Here is a 22,795-nt window from a genome sequence, read left to right as displayed (position 1 = left end):
TTTAGAATTAACTGGAAACAGTTTAAGTTGCTGCTATATTGTGTGTTTGCCCCGTATTATACAGAGAAGATGCCAGTAGAAGTGGAAGTAACTTCCCAGTGTCACTTGAAATAAGTGTTAATACTTCAATGACTTTGGTTGTCAGTGTGCTATTCTTTAAAGATTAGTTTTGTACAACCTGTGATATCAGCATTTATTTCAATAAACACTTTTTGAGTGTTTATTCTGTGGGCCAGAAGCTGGGGATAGAAAGATGAATGAAACAAAATCCTTGTGGTTGAGAAGTTTATGATTTAGTGGGGAAGACAGGCAGGTAAATGGAATTTAAATCTAAAGTGGCAGGTCTTATAATAAAGGAAGGCATGTGGTGCTATCTTAAGAGTTCAGAGGAAGGGATCTAACCAGCCCAGGAGTTGGGAGTGGATGGCAGTTCTTGGAGAATGCCATTTGTGATGTCTTGAAAAATAGTTGGGAGAAGAGGACTGGGTAAAGGCAAAAAACTCTAGGAACACTTGAGCAAATGTACAGGAGTTTGAAGCACTGCGTGTGTTATGTTCGGTGGTATTCGAGTAGTGGTGTATGTTAAGGGTGCAAAGTTTGGGTTTTGGAGTGATGGGAGATGAGACTTGGTGGTTTTGTCTGGCCTTCTAAGGATTTTGCATTTATTATTTAGGCAAAGAACAGTCATCAAAGAGCTTTAAATAGAAAATTAAAGAAGTTAGTTTTGCATTTTAGATCATTTAGGGGGAATTAAAAAAAGTTTATTGTTAACAATTCATGAATTTGGCCTGTTTCCCTAATTAGATTGTAGCTTCTTGATGGGATATAGATCTTTCTAATCCACATTGTTTCACACATATGATCATTGAGTTAACATTTGTTTTGGTTTTATTTATTTTAATTTCGTTACTGATTTATATGGAGCAAAAATGGCCTAGTCACTTTCAGTAAAATTTGCATCAGCATATTTTGAGTATGATGACATAATCTGGAGCCTGTTGTAAAAGGAATTAATGTTTAAAAACTATTAATAATATTCCATTAAAAGTTTATAAAGAAATTGTTTCCTTTTATTATTGAAAGTGACAAATTAGTGTTTGTCTTACATATGAAATAGATCTTAAGTAGGAAAAAACTTGTTCACAATTAACACTGTTTTATGATATATATATAACATATATTATTGCAAATATACATATATGTATATATCATATAGATATATATACACAGAGTTTTTTTTAATTCAAAGAATTCAAAGCTGAGAGCTATGTTATAAGAATGAGAATTCTCTTGTAAAATGTAAGGAGTGCACTTTTATATTTACATTAATGAAATGATTTGTTTTTGTACAGTATACAATTATATTTTTCTTTTAAATTTAGTTTTTGATGATGAAGAAGAAAGCAAATTGACCTATACAGAGATTCATCAGGAATACAAAGAACTAGTAAGTATTTTTTTCCACTGATTTTTGAAGGTAATTAAAATAATATTAAAAATTAATACTGTTTCTAAATTAAAAACATGGACTTTTTCCATTTTAAAATTCTTTAATTCAGAAAATCCATTCTTGGTACACCTGACTGGCTCTGTTGTAGAGCATGTGACTCTTAATCTTGGGGTTGTGAGTTCAAGCCCCATATTGGTAGTAGAGCCTCCTTAAAAAAAAAAAAAAAAAAGAATGAAAACAATCCAATCTACCCAAATAGTACTACCAGTTCTATCAGGCCCTAAGGCTTCTCTGAGCATTTCATCCTTTTGACTTCTTATTTCTTCTACTCTAGAATCTAAGAAATGAATTTAGGACAACTATTTTAAGGGATCTTGCATCTAATCTTTAAATTTTATTCTTAATCTTCTGCTGATGCATCTAGAGAAGCGTTAATGATCAATTTGCCATGGTTGTCTTGTGATTTTTAAAAATGCCTCTGAGTAGCAGAAGAGTTGTACCACATTGACTGTCATAACCCTGACCTCAATTATTTCAAGTAGAGGAAATAAAATTTCATTTGATTCTCTGCAAAAATTTTAACTTTTCGTTTTTTGTGGGGTTTTTTTGAAAGACATTGTCATTGCCATATAATATAATTTTATGTAGATTAATAATTGCAAGCAAATATTTGATTATCCTTTTCTAAACTCAACATTTGGAATTTTTCTGTGTAAACTATAAAAGTTAAACTTTCTCTGTCTAGGTTGAAAAGCTGTTGGAAAGTTACCTAAAAGAAATTGGAATTAATGAAGATCAATTTCAAGAAGCATGCACTTCTCCTCTTGCAAAGACCCGTACATCACAGGTTCTGCTTTTGTGTCATTCTGCTAACATACAGTTTTAATAAAAATGCCCAGCATTTTACTTAAATTTGCTCTATTTGATTGTCGAAGTGTACTATTTTAGACATTGTATGAGTGAAAAGCTAATTCATCACATGTGGGTTCTTTTTTATAATTACCTCAAGGAATGATAATGTGTGGGGCGCCTGGGTGGGTCAGTTGTTTAAGCGTTCCACTCTTGATTTCAGCTCTGGGCATGATCTCAGGGTCATGGATCAAGCAGTGTGTGGGGCTCCCTACTGGGCCTGGAGCCTGCTTGGGATTCTCTTTCCTGCTCCCTCTGCCCCTCCCCCTCCTCCCTCTCGCCCTCTCAAAAAAAAAAAAAAAAGATAATTTGAGGCATTAATGAACTAACGCAGTTAAAAAGGAACTGTCTGAATGCAGAACTATAACAGATCACAGTTTTTATTTATATATACTGTTCTGTTGTTTTGTTTATATACTACTGTTTTATTTATATAGATCTCTGACAGTTTTTCAGTTGCCCCTTTTTTAATCTTAGCAGTTCTATAGTATACAGTTCCTCAGGCTTCCTTCTCTTGGAACCATTTTTATTTTTAAATTTTTAAAATTTTTTAGCAATCCATTTATTTATTTATTTTGAGAGAGACAGAGGGAGAAAGAGAATGCAGGGGCAGGGGCAAAGGGAGAGGGAGAGAGAATCCCAAGCAGAAGCTGTGCTGAGCATGGAGCCAGACATGGGGCTCCATCTCACAATCCTGAGATCATGACCTGAGCTGAAACCAAGAGTCCGACACTTAACTGACTGAGCCACCCAGGTACCCCTGGAACTACTTTTATTGTCTCATTCGTTTTGCAGTGCTGGTTTGAATTAAATATCATGTGTATTTATAACTAATATTTACGGAGGGCTCATCTTAGCCACTGTTTTAGGCACTTGACATGTATTACCTCATTTAATCTTCCTGCTGCCCCTTAAGAATTTGGCACTATTTTATTTCCACTTAGAAATGAAAAACCTAATGCACAGATACATTCAGTGACTGGTGCAAAGTCCACTGCTAAGTGAGTGGTAGTGCAGGGTACGAGCCCAGGCAAGCCCTTCCTCCGAAGTTCAGGATAGGGATGTGTTACTACTACCCAAATAGCCTTCTCAACAAGTTGTTTTAGCTTTCCGTGTTCTACTAAATAAACTGTAATTCCTCGGCCAGGTGATAGTGAGGATTATCTCTGATGTGACCCTAAAGTATATTTTCAGTCTCCTCCTGCTGCAGTTTCCTGATACATTATGTACTGTTGTCATTCCAGGCCCCTTGATCTTGTAAGCACCCATGCGTCTGGCTTTGCTCATGCTATTCCCTAACCCTGGAGTGTTTGACCCTCATCTCCCCACCTCAGTATCTTTTCCTTACCAGATAAATCCCTCTTATCATGAGGGCCTTGCTAAAATGTTACTTCCTGTGGCAGCTTTCCTGAACTCTGGAACACTAGGGTAGACTAGCACTCATTCTACCACACTGGAGATTTTTACTTTTTTGGTACTCTGTCCCGAGTTATAGTTTCTTACAAGTCTGTTTTCCTTTCTAGATAATAAATCCCTTTGAGATGTTTTTAGTATCTTTTCATTCCCAGGGTCTGGCACATAGATGAGAACCTCGTTACCGCTAGGTAGTTCTTAATAAATGTTGATTAACTTAAATTATCTTCCTATCATGGCCTAGAAGAGGATGCTTTGACTACTATTTAATCCAGCGCTTCCTACTATAGTTCTCTGTTGTGCAGGTTTTTCTTATTTAGCGATCATCTCTAATTCTAGAGATAGAACATCCTTAATATAATATGACATTTTGAAAAAATATTTTTAAATATTATTGGTTTGCCCCAACTAATGTAAATAGACATCTGATTTTATTAGCTAATAATGCTATAAAGGGAAAGTTGTTTTACAGTCCACCAATAGCTTTGATTCTATGTGTACTATAAGTTTAAGGAATAATAACAGGCATTATTTTCTTCCCCTTTTTAGGTGGGCAGGAATAATTTGAAAATTATTAACTAGTATTTAGGTTTCTTATAAAATGTTGATATTTGTTTTTATTTTCCTTGTTTTTCAGGAATATTTTCTACTTTGGTTAATATTTGTCTACCTCTTAGTTAAGTCATTGTGAATGAGCCTGAGTTACTTTGTGAATAAAGTTGTTCATGCTAAAAGCAGACATATCCACCTATTGTTTTCATTATTCGGATAACTTTAAATTGAATGAAGATGTTCAGAATTTTAAAATATTGTTTTCAGATCAAGAGTAACACATCTTTCTCTTTTGCTCTGAATACAACACCTTTTGATTCATTTGGAGTTGATTGGTAATATGGTCTTGCTATGTACAAGGAGGCAAGCTTTTTGATACAGACCAACCTAGATTTGAGTCCTAGATCCTTCATTTACTAGCTGTAAGATTGTTGTGCTGTTTTCCTTTCGTATCCATTCCAATTCTCAGTTTCCACATCTGTAAAATCTGGATAGTATCTGCTTTGAAAGGTTTTTGCGAAATTTAAGAGATAATGATCATAAAGCATTTAGCACAATACCTGACGTTTATAAGGTGGTGTATAAATGGAAACACCTCCTAATTAATACTAGCTATTTTGGTGGTTGATTAGCAGTGTGCTAATTAGGCCAGGGTCATTGGTTCAATCCCCATGTGTACTAGTTAGCTGTGTTCTCTTCTGGAGCAAACACTTAGCATCGGATACTGAATAGCAACATGACTGAATCAGCACAAGGCCATCTCCATTACCAGAAAAATAGCTTAACGCTGTTTTATTTACTGCTTTGCAGCAATAATCTAGTCTTTATAAGAAAGATCAGAATGCTGATTCCATTATGCCAATATAGGGTACCTAAGAATTAACTCAAGGAACCAGTTGCTTGTCCTAGGTTATTGAGGAGGTAATTTTCATTTTGTTTTGGTTTGCTTGGTTTGGTTTTGATTGTTTAAATCAGCTCCCATTGAATTATACTGCTAAAGCCCACTTAACAAACTTCTTTTCATCTGGTTTGGTAGCAGGAGTAAACGGAATGCATCAGATGAAGAACTCTAGTTTAAGACAACAACAACAAAAAACCTGTAAGAGCATGTTTTTCTGTTGAGTCTGTGATTTCTTAAAACAGGCTCATGAATTAACTGTTCAGAAAATATGATACTATAATAACTACTGAGATACTTCTTATTTCAGCCATCTTCAGTTGAATTTTGTAATTTTGTGGTGTTTTCCAACTGAAGTAGGCAAAGTGACTTCCTTCATTGTGACTTCCTTGTGATTTTTCGTTGAGGATAAAGTTCATCATTGATTTCTATGTACTGTATTGCAAAAGATTTCTATATGGCAAGAGACAAATGATATTTTTTGCTTTTGTTTCTTACTTGATTTGCTTTGACTTTTATAACATAAAAATTAACACTTTCAGAAACATTTGTGTTATGATAGTGATTTGGCAAAATTATGCTGTTTTTCCAATAACTTGTATTATTGAAATGTTACATATGTGGTGTAACTTTCATTTTGTAAAAATACAAGATAATTAACAATATTTTGTGTGAGTACTAGTAAGATTTTAAGAAATTAATAGGCTTTATTTTATATTTTTTTAAAAGATTTTATTTATTTATTAGAGAGAGAGAGAGAGCAAGAGCGCACATGCACACGGGGGCGAGAGAACAGGGGGAGGGGGCAGAGGAATCTCATGCAGACTCCACGCTGAGCCGGAGCCTGACATGGGGCTCCACGTGGAGCTTGATTTCACAACCCTGAGATCATGACCTGAACCGAAATTAAGAGTCGGAGGCTTAACCAACTGAGCCCCACAGGCACCCTAATAGGCTTTATTTTTTGGAGCAGTTTTAGGTTTACAGAAAACTGAGCAGATAGTACAATGTCCCTTATTATTAACATCTTTCATAAGTGTGGTAGATTTGTTAAAATTGATGAGTCAGCATTGAAACATTATTATTATTATTATTATTATTATTATTAACTTCAGGTTTACTCTGTGTTCTACAGTTCTGTGGATTTTGCCAAATACACAATGTCATATATCCACCATTACAAAATAGTTTTTTTACAATAGAATAGTATCTTACAAAATAGTTTTACTGTCTTAAAAATCCCCCTGTCTCCCACATGTTTATCCTTTCTATCCTTGCTCCTGGCAACCACTGTGTTTTACTGGCTCTCTAGTTTTGCCTTTTTCAGAATGTCATATAATTGGGATCATATACCATATACCTTTTCAGACTGGCTTCTTTGCTAAGCAATATGAATTTAAGGTTCTTTCATGTTTTTTTGTTGTTTGATAGTTCACTTCTTTTTATTGATGAGTAACATTCCATTCTATGGATATACCACAGTTTATTAATTTACCTTTTGAAGGACATTTTGGTGTCTTCTTCTTTTTTTTTTTTTTTTTAAAGATTTTATTTATTTATTTGACAGAGATAGAGACAGCCAGCGAGAGAGGGAACACAAGCAGGGGGAGTGGGAGAGGAAGAAGCAGGCTCCCAGTGGAGGAGCCTGATGTGGGGCTCGATCCCATAACGCCGGGATCACGCCCTGAGCCGAAGGCAGACGCTTAACCGCTGTGCCACCCAGGCGCCCCTTGGTGTCTTCTTTGGTAATTATGAAAAGGCTGCTACAAACATTCATATTTAGGCTTTTGTGTGGACATAAAGTTTTCAACTCATTTGGGCAAATAAATACCTTGGAGCAAGATTGCTGAATCATACAGTAAGATTAAGTTTTGCTTTGTAAGAAATTGCCAAAGTCTCTTCTAAAGTAGCTGTACCATTTAAAATCTTCACCAGCAATAAATGGGAGTTCCTGTTTCACATCTTCGGCAGCACTTGGTATAGTCAGTTTTTTGCATTTTAGCCGTTCTAATTAGGTGTGTAGTGGTTTACTTTTGCCCATTTAAAATTGAGTTGTTTTCTGGTAGTTGAGTTGTAAGAGTTCTTTATATACAATTCTTGATACAAATCTCTTTTATCGGATATGTGTTTTGCAAATATTCACAACATTTTCTTCTGTGGCTTGTCTTTTCCTTCTCTAACAGTGTCTTTCACAGAGCGGAAGTTGTTTTTTTTTTTTTTTTTTTAATGAAGTCCGTGATTTATCAGTTTTCTTTCGTGGATTATGCTTTTGGTGTTGCATCTTCAGAAGTCATCGCCAAACCCAAGCTTATCTAGATTTTCTCTATGCTATCTTCTAGAAGTTTTATGGTTTTGTTTTTTACATTTAAGTCTGTGTTCCATTTTGAGTTAATTTTTGTGAAAGGTGTAAAGTCAGTATTTAGGTTCATTTTTTTTGCATATAGATGTCCAGTTCTTGTAGCACCATTTGCTGGAAAGATTATCTTTTCTCCATTGGATTGCCTTTGTTTCTTTGTCAAAGATCAGTTGACTATGTTTGTGTTGGTCTATTTTCAGATTCTTTCTGTTCCATTAATCTATTTGTCTTCTCTTTCATCAATACCATAGTGTCTTGATTATTGTAGTTTATAGTAAGTCTTGAAATCAGGTAGTGTCAGTCTTCTGACTTTGTTCTTTTTCAGTATTACGTAGCTATTCTGGGACTTTTGACTTTTCACATAAATTTTAAAATCAGTTTGTTGATGTCTACAAAATAATTTGCTGGATTCTGTTTGGGTTGCATAAATCCACAGATCAAATTAGGAAGAATTGACATGTTAACAATGTTGAGTCTTTTTATCTGTGAACATAGAATACCTCTCTGTTTATTTACATTACCTTTGATTTCTTTCATCAGAGTTTTTTAGTTTTCCTTATATAGATCTTCTGTGTATTTTGTTAGATGTATTCCGAAGTACTTTCTTTTATTGTGGAGCTAATGTAAATTGTATTTTGTTTCTTATTTCATTTTCCCATTACTCATTGCCAGTATATAGGAAACCTTGTATAGTAACTTCGTATCCTGCAGCCTTGCTATAATTACTTATTAATTCCAGGAGTTTCTTTAAACTGATTCTTTGGGATTGTCTACAGACAGTCCTGTCATCTGTGAAGAAAAACTGTTTTATTTCTTCCTTCCTAATCTTTGTATCTTTAATTTCCTTTTCTTTTTCTTTTTTTATTATTTTTTTAAAGATGTTATTTATTTATTCAACAGAGATAGAGACAGCCAGCGAGAGAGGTAACACAAGCAGGGGGAGTGGGAGAGGAAGAAGCAGGCTCATAGCAGAGGAGCCTGATGTGGGGCTCGATCCCATAACGCCAGGATCACGCCCTGAGCCGAAGGCAGACGCTTAACCGCTGTGCCACCCAGGCGCCCCTTTAATTTCCTTTTCTTAATGCATTAGCTATGACTTCCAGTATAATGTGGAATGGGAGTGGTGGGAGGGAACTCGTTTCTGATCTTAATGGGAAAGCATCTAGTTTCTCACCATTAAGTATAAGGTTAGCTGTCAGTTTTTTATAGATGTTCTTTATCAGGTTAAGGAAATTCCTCTCTGTTCCTCATTTGCTGAGAGTTTTATCATGAATGGATGTTGGATTTTGTCAAATGCTTTTTCTGCATCTATTGATATGATCATATGATTTTTCTTTTTTAGCCTCTTGATGTGATTGATGAATTACATTAATTAATTTTTGGGTGTTGAACCAACCTTGCATAACTAGAATAAATCCCACTTGGTCATGGTATATAATTCTTTTTATAAATTGTTGGATGCAGGGGCGCCTGGGTGGCGCAGTCGCTAAGCGTCTGCCTTCGGCTCAGGGCGTGATCCCAGCGTTCTGGGATCGAGCCCCACATCAGGCTCCTCTGCTAAGAGCCTGCTTCTTCCTCTCCCACTCCCCCTGCTTGTGTTCCCTCTCTTGCTGGCTGTCTCTGTCAAATAAATAAATAAAAATCTTTAAAAAAATTTTTTTTTAAAATAAAAAAAATAAAATAAATTGTTGGATTCAATCTGCTAATATTTTGTTGAGTATTTTTGTATCTGTGTTCATGAGAGATATTGCTCTTTCTTATAGTGTCTTTGTCTAGTTTTGATATTAGTGTAATGCTGGCTACATAAAATAAGTTAGGGAGTACTCCGTCTGCTTCTATTTTCGCAAGAGATTGTGAAGAATTGCTATAATTCCTTTTTTTTTTTTTTTGAGGATTCTTATCTAAGGGCAAATTTTCATATGCATGTTCAAATACATGTAAATCCTAACCTGAATCATGCAGGGAGGGTTGCTGGGACAATAGCATGGACACTAAGTAAGTTATATATAGAAGAGATAGTGGAATTCAAAGTCATACTTTTTCTTCCTTAATAATTTGAATCAGTAGAAAGGCTTTTACATCACTTCTATAGGTTATGCTATTTAACTTCTGCAAATAAATATGTGATCATTATTCTTATGAGAAATAATATGAATCTATAACTTTTCTTCAAAGTTTTATCTTTTTTTTTTTTTTTGGTGGAGAATTGTATAATTTCTTCATTAAATATTTGGTAGAATTTACCAGAGGACCCAGCTAGGCCTGGTGCTTTCTGTTTTGGAAGGTTATTAATTATTGATTCCTTCTCTTTAATAGATACAGATATAGATAGAATATTCCTATCTATTACCTTATTCAGATAGTTTATTTCTTCTTGTGTGAGTTTGGCAGATTGTGTTTTTCAAGGAATTGGTCCATTTCATCTAGATTATAAAATCTGTGGACATAGAGTTGTCAATAATATTTCTATATTATCCTTTTAATGTTTCTGGGATCTGTAGTGATGCACCCTCTTTCATTCCTGATATTAATAATTTATGTCTTTTCTCTCATTCTTTCATAGTTAACCTGGCTAGAGGTTTGTCTGTTTTATTGATATTTTTGAAGAATCAACTTTTAGTTTTATCGATTTTCTATTTTAAATTTAATTGATTTCTTTTCTAATTTCTACTGTCTTTTTTTCTGTGCTTACTTTGGATTTAATTTATTCTTTTTTGTAGTTCCTGAGGTGAAAGCTTAGATTATTGATGTTAGATATTTATCCTTTTTAAATATATGCTTTTAATGCTATAAATTTCCCCTGAGCACTACTTTTGCTGCACCTCACAAATTTGGATAAGTTGTATATTCACTTAGTTAGAAATATTTTAGAAATTTCTCTTTAAATATTTTAAAAATTTCTTTTTAAAAAAAAAATTTCTCTTAAGACTACAGTTGACCTTTGAACAACACAGATTTGAACTGTGTGGGTCCACTTCCATACAGATTTTTCTTTTATAAATACAGCACAGTACTATAAATGTATTTTCTTTTCCTTATGATTTTCTTTTTAAAAAATTTTAATTCCACTATAGTTAACATGTAGTGTTATATTAGCTTCAGGTGTACAATATAGTGATTCAACAATTCTATACATTACTCAGGGCTCATCATGATAAGTGTACTCTTAATCCCCTTCACCTATTTCATCCTCCCCCACCCACCACCCCTCTGATAACCATCAGTTTATTCTCTGTAGTTGAGTCTGTTTTTGGTTTGTCTCTTTTTTTTCCTTTGTTCGTTTGTTTTGTTTCTTAAATTCCACATATGAGCAAGATCATATGGCATTTGTCTTTCTCTGACTGGCTATTTAGCTTAGCATTATATTCTCTAGATCCATCTATGTTGCTGCAGATGGCAAGATTTCATTCTTTTTTAATGGCTGAATAATATTCCATTATATCTATTATATACCACCTCTTCTTTATCCATTCATCTATCAGTGTATACTTGGGCTGCTTCCATAATTTGGCTCTTGTTAATAATGCTGCAATTAACATAGTGGTACATATATCTTTTCAAATTAGTGTTTTTGTATTCTTTGAGTAAATACCTGGTAGTGGGACTACTGGGTCCTATAATATTTCTATTTTTTCCATAGTACTTTCCACAGTGGCTGCACTAGTCTGCACTCCCACCAACAGCACACGAGGGTTCCTTTTTCTCTACATCCTTGCCAACACTTGTTGTTTCTCGTGTTTTTAATTTTAGCCATTCTGACAGGTATGTGGCAATAGCTCATTGTGGTTCCGATTTACATTTTCCTGAAGATGAGTGACATTGAGCATCTTTTCGTGGGTCTGTTGGCCACTCCATATGTCTTTGGAGAAATGTCTGTTCATGTCTTCTGCCCATGTTTTTTTTTTTTAAAGATTTTATTTATTTATTTGACAGAGATAGAGACAGCCAGCGAGAGAGGGAACACAAGCAGGGGGAGTGGGAGAGGAAGAAGCAGGCTCATAGCGGAGGAGCCTGATGTGGGGCTCGATCCCATAACGCTGGGATCACGCCCTGAGCCGAAGGCAGACGCTTAACCGCTGTGCCACCCAGGTGCCCCCTTCTGCCCATTTTTAATTGGATGATTTGTTTTTTGGTGTTGTGTAAGTTCTTCGTATATTTTGGATACTAACCCTTTATTGGATATGTCCTTTGCAGATATCTTCTCCCATTCAGGACGTTGCCTTTTAGTTTCCTTATAATTTTCATAATAACATTTTCTCTTCTGTAGCTTATTGTAAGAATGCAGTATATAATACATATAACATATGCAATATGTGATAATGGACTGTTTATGTAATTGGTAAGGCTTCTGGCCATCAGTAGGCTATTAGTAGTTAAGTTGGAGGAGTCAAGAGTTATACGCAGTTATTTGACTGCATAGGGATCAGTGCCCCTAAACCCCTTGAACCCTTGTTCAAGGGTCAACTGTACTTCTTTTACTCACGTGTTATTTAGAAGTGTGTTGTTTAATCTCCAATTATTTTAGGTTTTTCCAGCTATCATTCTGCTGTTGATTTCTAGTTTAATTCCATTGTGGTCTGAGAGGATACTTTGTATTATTCCTATTCTTTTAAATTTATTAAGTTGTGTTTTATGGCCTAGAATGTAGTCTGTTTTGGGTGAATTTTTCATGTGTGCTTGAGAAGAACGTGTATTTTTCTGTCTTGGGAGAAATGTCCATTTGATCAGGTTGACTGAAGGTGCTGTTCGGTTCAACTATGTCCTTTCTGATTTTTCTGCCTGCTGGATCTGTCCGTTATGGATAGAGGGTATTGAAGTCTCCAACTATAATTATGAATTCATCTGTTTCTCCTGGTAGTTCAGTCTATTAATGGAGTAGTGTAAGTACATGAAATCACTTGTACCTTTCAAAACTATGGTATGATGAACTCTAAGCAGATATAATAACAGGATAACCTTAGGCTAAGTGTGAATATATTTGAATGTCTTATAAACTCATGTAAATCAGATTCCTAAATACTCACTGTTCATTTTTTTTTGTTAATGTGCTTTTCTCAAACATAGATACCATCACATTTGCTTTACCTCATAGTCTTCTGTCAAAGTAGTTTGACATTTCAATTAATTTAATGGATACTTATGATTATTGTTGTTTTTAAAGTACTTGCCAGTTTTTTGAAGTAACTCTTGTATTTAGTTCCTCTAAGTGCCTTTATTGGAAGCTCTTATCCATTTCCTTGAACCAGAAGAATCCCCTGGCTGTAAAGTTGTTAGGTTTAGTGCACCATTTTGATATTTAACCAGCCTCAACAGGACCAGAACAATTACTTTTACAGATACTTTTCAGTTTAAAAAGTGCTTTCTCATTTAATTCCAACACGCAGCCAGAAAGTTATTATTATATTTTTTCATGCTAAAATGCAAATTTTTCATATTGTAATACCTCTGAAATGAGAATGTATTTTGCACTGAATGACATTTTATAATTTAATTGGCAGGGTTTTTTTTTTTTTTTTCTTTTCTAGTTGGTACAAGAAGTAAAGGCTTATTTTACTAATCTGGAGTCTTAGATGCAACAAAATACTGTATCACTATTATTATTATAGTACCAATTTGCAGATGAAGAAACTGAAGCTCGGAGGACTAATGACATTCCCAGAGTCACACAGCTGGTGCATGGTTAAGCTGGAAATGGCTTTTGGTATCAAGGGCTCATTTTCTTCCAATGTGTCAATGGTTCTCGAGCTTTAATGTTATAAGAATTATATGTGGAGATGCACGGGCACCCACCTTCTGGTATATGTGCTGCCGAAGCGAGCATGGCACCCATCCTCTAGAAATTTAGATTCATTATGTTTAGGGCAAAGCTTAGGAATACGCATTTCTTAGATGCATCGAGGTACACATGTAAGGATCAACTCAAACTCTGACTTGCTGTTAGAAGCTCCAGTTGATACATTGTTAATAGCTGTTAACAGCATTGCCCTTCAAATGTTTATTATTGATGAGGATAAAGTCCTTAAGGAGTCTAGGAAGCCCCAGAACAAAGTTACAGGGGGCATAAGCCCATAAAGGTGTCTTGGCAGACATCACTAATCTATCACAGAGACTGTCCACAAGTGTTTTCAATACTGAGCTTTGGGCAGCAACTTTCAGTCAAGCCTATCTGCTATGCCTTGCTGTGGGTCTTTTGAACAGTGTATGTGAATTTAAGGGAAAGAAACTTTCCATCATTTTTTTCTGCAGTTGGCTCCTCATAAATGTCAGAGAGCTGCTTTTGCGTTTTGTTTTGCTTTGCCATACTGCGGTTGTCTAGGGTGTGAGCCGGTTGCTGGGGGGAGGGCTCCCTCCTCTTTGATTAGAGCTCTTTGATAGAGCTTTTGTTGATGTGTCTGACGTTGCTGCAGCCTGCCTGGTGGACAATAGCACACCCTTGGTTGCCTCTGCATGATTTTGTGTGTTCAGCTTTTACATTAATATCACGTAAGCTTGAAATAAGATTTTAGTCAGGTGCCTAAATTTGAGTGCTTTCTTCTGGGTTTTCATACATTGCAAATCTTATTCTACATGTTATTAATTAGCTTGGGAATTGGTTTGCTCTTTAATACAGCAATAGCTCCCAGTAGTTAAGGAAGTGTTAATTTGGGCACTCCAGGGTAGACGCCTTCATTATTTCACTTAATTTATCACATTTTGTTTTATCCAGAAAATGATTTCACGTCATAATTTCTAACTTACCTCTTACATGAAACTTCTAAATACAAGACAGTTGTGTTCTCACATGACTAATATCTCATTACACTTATTTTCCAGACTCCATTTTTTTCCTTTTCCTTTTTTTTAATTTTTTTTATTTATTTTTTTAAATTTTTATTTATTTATTTATTTTTTTAAAAGATTTTATTTATTTGACAGAGATGGAGACAGCCAGCGAGAGAGGGAACACAAGCAGGGGGAGTGGGAGAGGAAGAAGCAGGCTCATAGCAGAAGAGCCTGACGTGGGGCTCGATCCCATAACGCCGGGATCACGCCCTGAGCCGAAGGCAGACGCTTTAACCGCTGTGCCACCCAGGCGCCCCTCCTTTTCCTTTTATTCAACTTGGTACTTCTATTAATTAAGGGATAATTTTGTAGTTACCGATTTATTATTCACAGTAAATTTCAGGTGATAGAAAAAAAACCAAATAGGTATCGTTATTTTGGCTGCAAAACAAATCTAGATACTGAAGTGGTGACCTTAAAAAGTAAGCCTAATTTGTGTGTTGTTTTTCAGAGTTACTCAGCACTGGCTCATTCGGAAAATATATCACCATTGTCAGCCTTAGCTTCTTGGAGGCCTGGGGGTTGGGAGAGTCAACCTCTTGAGAACCTTACATGAAAGGCTTTTAGAATCTTAAAAATTTTCCTTTTGAGTCATCTGACCATAAATAATAATACAGCATTCTTGAATTAATAGAAATTATTTGCCATAGAAATGATCTGAGTGTGTGGAAATAGTTTTAAAACTTGAATCTTCGTTTAACTTCCAGACTTCTTTCCGTAGGCCATTTTGCAACCTGTGTTGGCAGCAGAAGACTTTACTATCTTTAAAGCAATGATGGTCCAGAAAAACATTGAAATGCAGCTGCAAGCCATTCGAATAATTCAAGAGAGAAATGGTAAAATGTTGAATTTAGAAATCTAAGTACTAAATGCGGGTTTTTTTCAGTTTTGACTATTCTGATTCTATTATGGTCTTAAATGTAGCTGCTTTGTATAAATGTATTTCAAATTTGCTGACTGGACTGAAGAGATTTAAGAATGTAAACTTTCCTGATCAGTTTGTGTTTGCTGTCTCAAAGAAAGCAGACCAGAATTTGATTTAATGATGTTTTAGGTCTCAGGGAGCTTGATTTTTCTTCCTAGCCATTTTGTTTATGAAATTCAATATTTTTGAATGGTCACAGTTTTAGTTACTGTTGAGAGAAGGTGACTAGTCTTTTCCTTCGTGCTTGTCATTGCTAGGACATTTGTAGGAGACAGTGGCTCTCCAGCATTAGTGAGCTTGGGAGTAGGTGGAGGGCTGCTGAAACACATATGCTTGTTTCCCTCTTCTGATTCAGTAGGTCTGGGGTGGGACCAAATGCTTTGCATTTTTAACAAGTTCCCAGGGATGCTGCTAGTCCTGGGACCAAACTGAGAACTGTTCTAGGGCAATGGGCAGGTATGATCACACTACCATCAGGGAAAGGAAAACAGAACTCAAAGCCCTACTAGCCCTTTTTAGTTAATCTGTTCCCTGACTCTCTTGTCTAATTTCGGTTTGTCCCTAGATTTTCCTGCTTTTGTTCCCTTCTTGTGTATTTGAGTTACATTTGACGTCTTGACTCAACATGTCTGAGTTTCTAACCATACTTCTTCTTATTGTATGATCTCCTTTTCAATCCAGATTCAATCCAGACTCTTACCTCCTTTCAGATTTCTGGCCTTTGTAACGTGACCTTAATATCTATGTGTTCCTTTGCTCGATAAACTGCACTGATATTCTTGACGATGCCTATATACTCGTTAATGGTTTGGCAGCAGGACCTTTTTAAAAATTGTTTCTTGAAGACATGAGAGGTATAGTTTAGTTGTACTGTTTGCTTTTAAGGGTCTGAAACATGCAGTAAGAGGCTTCCATTGTTGCAGGGCAAACATTGCACTGTTGAGGGAGCCCTTGTGGATTCTCCTCTCATCATGAGAGTGGAGACTATCTCTTAGAGCCCAACCACAGCCATAACCATCCTGTAAAATCCTAGGGTGCTGTTCACAGCAGGTGAGAGAGCTGATGTCTGTGCGTAGGAGATAACATCACCCTAACCCTGAATGATGGATGACACTGTGCTGTTGCTTTGGTGTAAATAAGTTTGGAAAACAGTCTGTTTGTCTTTCTACCATGGTTTACTTTATAAAATGGTTTTCTCTGAATGTTTCTGAAATTATGCTTTATTCTGACCTATGGGTTAGAGGATGTGAATAATTATTTATGTTATAGTTAAAATTGTTTGGGGGGAATCATTTTTTTGTTTGTTTTTTTAATTTTTATTTAGTTGACAGAGAGAGAGGCAGCAAGAGAGGGAACACAAGCAGGGGGAGTGGGAGAGGAAGAAGCAGGCTTCCCGCTGAGCCCGATGCGGGGCTCAATCCCAGAACGCTGGGATCATGACCTGAGCCGAAGGCAGACACTTAACGACTGAGCCACCCAGGTGCCCCAGGAATCAGTTTTGATAAAAGAGCTAGTGAACTTGATATTGGCACTCCTTATAGTTATCAGTTTGGAATTAACTGGAAACTCATTTAGACTTTAATATAAAGGGACGAAGTACATATAGCTCGTATCAGCCGGATGCCTCAGGCTGCCATTAGCAGAAAAAGCCTCAGTGAAAATGTCCTAAGCAGTAGGAAACCATCTTCTCACAGAACAAGAAGTCCAGAGGAAGGAGGGAAGGAAGACAGTCCATGTTGGTGACTCAATGATATCCTCAGGAACGCTGACACTTTCCATCTTTACACTCTGCTGTTCTCAGGACCCTCTTTCCTGATCGCCCTCTAGCTGCATTGGATGAGAGTAGCATCTCCTGAAGAAGAGGGGTATTTCTTCCCATACATCTCTTTTTGTTAGCAAGACAAAACTTGCAGGGAAGCCCCCAGGAGCTTCAAGACTGGGGTCACATGCTCTTCTGAAACCCTCCGGCAGGGGAGAGGAGACGGGACTGTGAATCACTCTCCTGTGGTGGGCTAGGGCTTGGCCTCTAAGTACTTGGCGGCGTGATAATTAACAAATCTGGCTTATATTTGCAAGGGAGATGAGGCAATGACGCGGAATAGGGCTGGTGTCAAACCACAGGGTGGGACTGTTGGCTTACATTCAGATAAACTCTAATACTTAGTTTCTGCCATAGCATTTTTAATACTTGCACTTAAGAATGTTGCTTAACTTAGATCCAGGAGTTAATACCTGACAGCAATGTTGAGTGTACTCAAAACTGCAGACTGTTTGAAAATTGTCTTTGTGGTAAGAAAAATTCTAAGGCTCTCTGGATTCTTGGTTGTATTTTATTAAAGGATTTTGGGGAAATGCAAATCAGAGCATTATTTTGATGGTTTTAAAGTATTGCATACTGTTGTATCATTCTTTCCTTAGTTCTTTTAATTTTCCTCAGCACTACTACCAGAGAATACTCATTGTATATCTTTTGGCTGGAAAAAGTGCAAAAATGCACTTGAGATTGGTTTTATAGATGTCAGTTTTCTGGTTGTGAGGCCATGGCGGGAAAACCGAATAAAGGGTGCATGCAGAGCATCTCTCTGTATTATTTCTTACAACTGCATGTGCATCTGCAATGGTCTCAAAATAAAAAGTTTAATTAAAAAAGGTATTTAAACATCAAGGGGATTAGAGTAATGAAGCTACGTTAATTTAGAGCAGATCCAAAATCCCATAGTCATCTGTGGATGAAGAAATGGAAGGTAAAAATTAAGAGACTTGCTGCCGATGTTGTGGGAATATACTAATTATAGATATGAATAGAACACTGATTACCAGTCTACCTGCTTCTTAGGAAGATGTAGGTAATAAAGTAAATTCAACCAATAGTTAAAATTACTTGCCATGGATTACTATTTGCATTGGGCTGAAGTTGGTATTGCCCTGGTTTATAGATATTGGCCCAATATCTGGATAGGAGCTCCGAGGGCAGAAATTGTTTTATTCATCTTTATATTCCCCCTGAGTGCTTAGCACCGTGCTTTTTCCCATGTAGTAAGCAGGGCCCTTTTCAGCAGCATTTGCTGTAGTATGAATGAAGAGTATTAACATGCTGTTTAAATTAACAGAGTATTTTATATTTTGTCTTGTAAACTCTTTTCACACTTAAGAGATACTTCTGAGAGCATACTTTCATTATTAGGAGCTTAATGATTTCAGTGGTCTATCCTCGGTATATGATTAGGGAAGGTGATAGTTTATATTAACTAATTTTAATTGCTATATTATGGTTATTTTTAATAGGTAATACAAATAATTACTAAGAGAATTTCTAGGTAATACTGTGGGGTTTTGGTGGGCCTGATTCTGTAAAACAAGAAAAAGTAAAAAAGACAATAATTAGATAATAGCTTAGAACATTTTTTAAGTGAAAGCTATTAATAAACTAATTCGTACTTCTTGATGAGTTAGAATACTGAGCAATAAATGTTTTCAGTTGAGTTCATATTCTTTTGTGTGGTCTTTGATTTTGAACAGGTGTATTACCTGACTGCTTAACAGATGGTTCTGACATGGTCCGTGACCTTGAACAGGAAGAGATGAAAATCCTGAGGGAAGTTCTTAGGTATCCTTCTTTAATTGTTTTTTGAATGAGTCATTAGTAATATTGTGATATGATCTGTATATGTTTTCTACCCTCAAAATATTATGAACTAGTGAAAAATAACTAAATTCTCTCCTGAAACCCATAAAAAATGATTTATCATTGTATTTGTTTATAACTATGTATAACATTTTTTAATGGACAGAAGAAATGATTTTCAAGTGCCTCATTACCATATCTGCCTAATTGGGAGGGGCTTATCTCCCTCCCTATGGGAACAGGAAACAGCCAGTAGACCCAGCCTGGTAAGCAAGACACTCCATGGCTTCTGGACCTTGGTATTTAGAGGTGGCTCATTGCAGGTGTCTAACAGCAGGAGGCTGGACGTTCATTCACACTCCACAGACCAAATAGCTGACGGGGTGGCAGGTAACCTGCAAGGGAAAAGTGGACAGTGGGAAGTGTCCATCCCAGATGACTGTCTTGCCGGTCTCTTCCTTGCCCCAGTTACATGATTCTCAGCCAAATTCCTGGCATGAAGTATGCAGGCCTCTAAAGGAGCATTTCTTTTTTCCCTTGAGACTGTTGTCTCTTGACGCCTCTGGGAGTTTGGGAAGGGAGCAGCAATTGCAATACCTAATTTTTAAATCTCCTTTGAGAATGTATAGGCTTGGGGCAGAAGGATACTTGCAGCCACTGTGTCACCTGCAGAATGTGGCCTTGTCCTTTGGGAGCCCTTCCTTTCTCTTCAGCTCTAACCACACATAGGACCATCTTCTAGCATCCTCTAGTTCTGCCCCTAGCCATCTTGTCCTCAACCCCAAAGCAGAAAGGAGGACAAGGCAGGGTGGTGATTAGGAAGCTGGGTCTAGTGGGGAACTGTGGAAGGAGCTCCATGACTTAGTGATTAATTCCAGGGGATTTGAGTAGTTGTGGGGAGGGAGGTAAGTGCTGGTAAACCCAGCCTCTTCTGGCCACATCCTGTTTTCCACAGCAGGGGCAGATGGGAGCCTGAGACCACACAGAATGCTTTGAGTTTATAGGTTTGAAGAGTTAAGGATATTGTTGATAGGTTTAGAGGACTGGTAGTTTTGACTTGAACTGGTTGCTTCTGTTGGTTGATGGGTGGTCTGAAAATTAATCAGCAATGTACTTTTAGATTTTATTTTCTAATGGCTTTTGAAGGGAATATACTCTGTAAAGTAGTAGAGCTTAGTTATGAAGGAGAGTTGAGTTGGCTATTTTCCTAAATCAGAGGGCTTCAGTGAGCAGTTTACAGTAGCCGATAGGGCTTTGGCATAATGTATGAGAACTTTGTGATAGCTCTGGTGCCACTGGAAAAACTAAAATGAGGGGAGAGATGGATCCTATCACTTTAAAGTGAGAGATAAGACTTGCCATTCAGATTTGGGTTTAGGATTTCAAATCTGTAGGTCTTTGTTCAGCTAGGGGTCATTCACATTTCCAGAAGAAATGGGTGAACTGTAGTTTATGTTACTCTATTACGCTGTGTATGCCTATTACATATGTCTTTCTCAGTTGTTCTAAGCTGCTTTAAGAAAAGCCTGATTATTTCCATCTTGGTTCAAAGTTCCTTGCACATATTGTGAGCTTAGTTTAGCATGTTGCTTGTTGGATATTTGTTCTTTGACCAAAAAAGAAAATTTACTTTTCTACCTTGTTTTTGTATATTTCAGAAAATCAAAAGAGGAATATGACCAGGAGGAAGAAAGGAAGAGAAAAAAGCAGGTGCCTACAGAATGTATTAGTATAACAGAAGTATTTCATTGCTGTTACCCTTTCTTTTTAAGTAAACTCACCCAGCATGGGGCTCGGACTCATGGCTCCAAGACCAAGAGTCGCCTGTTGTACTGACTGAGCAGCCAGGGGCCCCTCATTGCTGTTATCTCTTAAGTTTATACCTAGGCTTTGCTGCTTCTGTGGGACTACACGGTTCCTCAGAGGATTATATTCTCTTGGCAGTTCTAAGCATTTATATGTGACTTTATAGCCATATTCACTTTATAACCCATGCAGCAACCTACCTTTTAAGTACCCATTAAACACGGAGATGAACTACAAAAAATTGTAATATCATTCATATTATGAGGGATTCCTTATAAAAATTCCCCTTAATTTTATGACTAAGGGACAATTAAGAATAATATTTTACTTTCTCCCTCTCTTTGATTCTTTTACTGTTTTGAAAGAGCAACTACAGTTACCCTTGAGGGTCCCTTGCAGACTTGAACGTTATCAGCCTGAAGCAGAATGAGTCAATTATGATATTCCCTGGCATACTATTTTTCCATTAAGAACTGTTTCCATAAAGTGCCTAATCTTCCCTAAGGATAAACTAAACATGTATCTGGCTGAGATGAAGGAATCTAATAATTATTCTTTCCTCTCCTCTGCTCTAGCTGCCTCTCTTCTTATGTTTTCCCAAATCTCTCTGAAGGGAAAGGGAAACCGAGTATAAACTTTCTCTCGATCACTCAAAAGTCATTCTCCTTCCTTTTCCTTTTTCATGATACACGCGTGTATCATGCGCTGTCTTTAAAAAGCCTTATTTTACTGAAAGATACCCCATGAAGAGTAGAAGAAATAGAGATGTTTTAGGATTAAGAGGTGATTTATGTATCTTTAAGTAAATCTCCTTTTAGTAAATGGAGGTGCAATTCATAGATGCTAATATTTTTAAATGTAAGAGTATAGAACAGGGACGCCTGGGTGGCTCAGTCAGTTAAGCATCTGCCTTCAGATCAGGTTATGATCCCAGGGTCCTGGGATTGGTCTGTATCAGGCTCCTTGCTCAGCGGGGAGTCTGCTTCTCCCTCTGCCTGTGGCTTCCCCTGCTTGTGCTCTCTCTTTGATACATAAATAAATAAAACCTTTTAAGAGTATAGAACAGAAATCAATTATCATATGGTTTCACTTATTTGTGGAACATAAGGAATAGCAGGGAGGACATTAGGAGAAGGAAGGGAAAAATCAAGTGGGGAAAAACAGAAGGGAAGACAAACCCATGAGAGACTATGGCTTCCAGGAAACAAACTGAGGGTTTTAGAGGGGATTGGGTAGGGAATGGGTTAAGCCTGGTGAAGGGTATTAAGGAGGGCACATATTGCATGGAGCACTGGGTGTTATACGCAAACAATGAATCATGGAACATTACATCAAAAACTTATGATGTACTGTATGGTGACTAACATAACATAAAAAAAAAAACAGATCAGCTCAAAACTGCTATCAGAAGACATTAGTATTAACTCTCTGGCTTATAAGCAAACTATGTTTGGCTTCTTGAATAATGTTATGTTTTAGGGGTTATATGTATGGGTTTTTTAAAGACTTTTTTTAAAAAGACTTTTTATTATAGAAATTTTGAAGCACACAAGAGTAGAGCTGATAGTATGGATAATGAATATTCCTGTGTCTATTACACAGCATATAGGGGCTTATGACATGAGTTACCTAACAAGCTACATGTGATTAAATTTTCCTCAGTTTTTAGGAAAAACAAATTACCAGTTTACTTAGTTTTTTTCCAAGATTTAAATGATTTATTTGGTTTAAATATACTATCCCATTTTAGAAATGGAAATAAACCCATTTATAGCTTCTGGAGGCATACCATGGTAGTGGTATATAGATTAAGTGGAAAAACACCTTGTAATTCAGTGGATTTCTTTCTCTTATTAGAGTATTTTTGGTCTCTTCCTCAAGGTCACCTGAGTAGTAAGGGTGAAGTCCGGGTTTGAACCTAACTTCTTGCTAAGTCCAAAGTCCTAGACATACTAGTTAGTTACTCTTAGCACTTAGAGAATGTTTATTACCTCAAAAAATAAAAGATATGCTGGAAACATCTTAAAAACTTTGGAAAA

The 22,795-nt window shown here is 36.5% G+C and overlaps 1 protein-coding gene across 1 annotated transcript in view; it reads left to right on the top strand.

Annotated features, from left to right (window-relative positions):
• Positions 1-22,795, top strand: part of CFAP36 (cilia and flagella associated protein 36) — a 28,902-nt gene that overhangs the window by 1,953 nt on the left and 4,154 nt on the right. The window contains exons 2-6 of the mRNA XM_008699879.2: positions 1,383-1,447; positions 2,196-2,297; positions 15,122-15,236; positions 18,845-18,932; positions 20,609-20,660. Of these exons, the coding sequence (XP_008698101.1) occupies positions 1,383-1,447; positions 2,196-2,297; positions 15,122-15,236; positions 18,845-18,932; positions 20,609-20,660 (422 nt within the window). The remainder of the gene's footprint in view (positions 1-1,382; positions 1,448-2,195; positions 2,298-15,121; positions 15,237-18,844; positions 18,933-20,608; positions 20,661-22,795) is intronic.

This window comes from Ursus maritimus, unplaced genomic scaffold, assembly GCF_017311325.1.
Source record: "Ursus maritimus isolate PB19 unplaced genomic scaffold, ASM1731132v1 scaffold_6, whole genome shotgun sequence".
In the NCBI taxonomy this organism is placed as follows: domain Eukaryota; kingdom Metazoa; phylum Chordata; class Mammalia; order Carnivora; family Ursidae; genus Ursus; species Ursus maritimus.
Note: the sequence above shows the minus strand (reverse complement) of the source record. Positions and strands in the feature narration are given on the sequence as shown.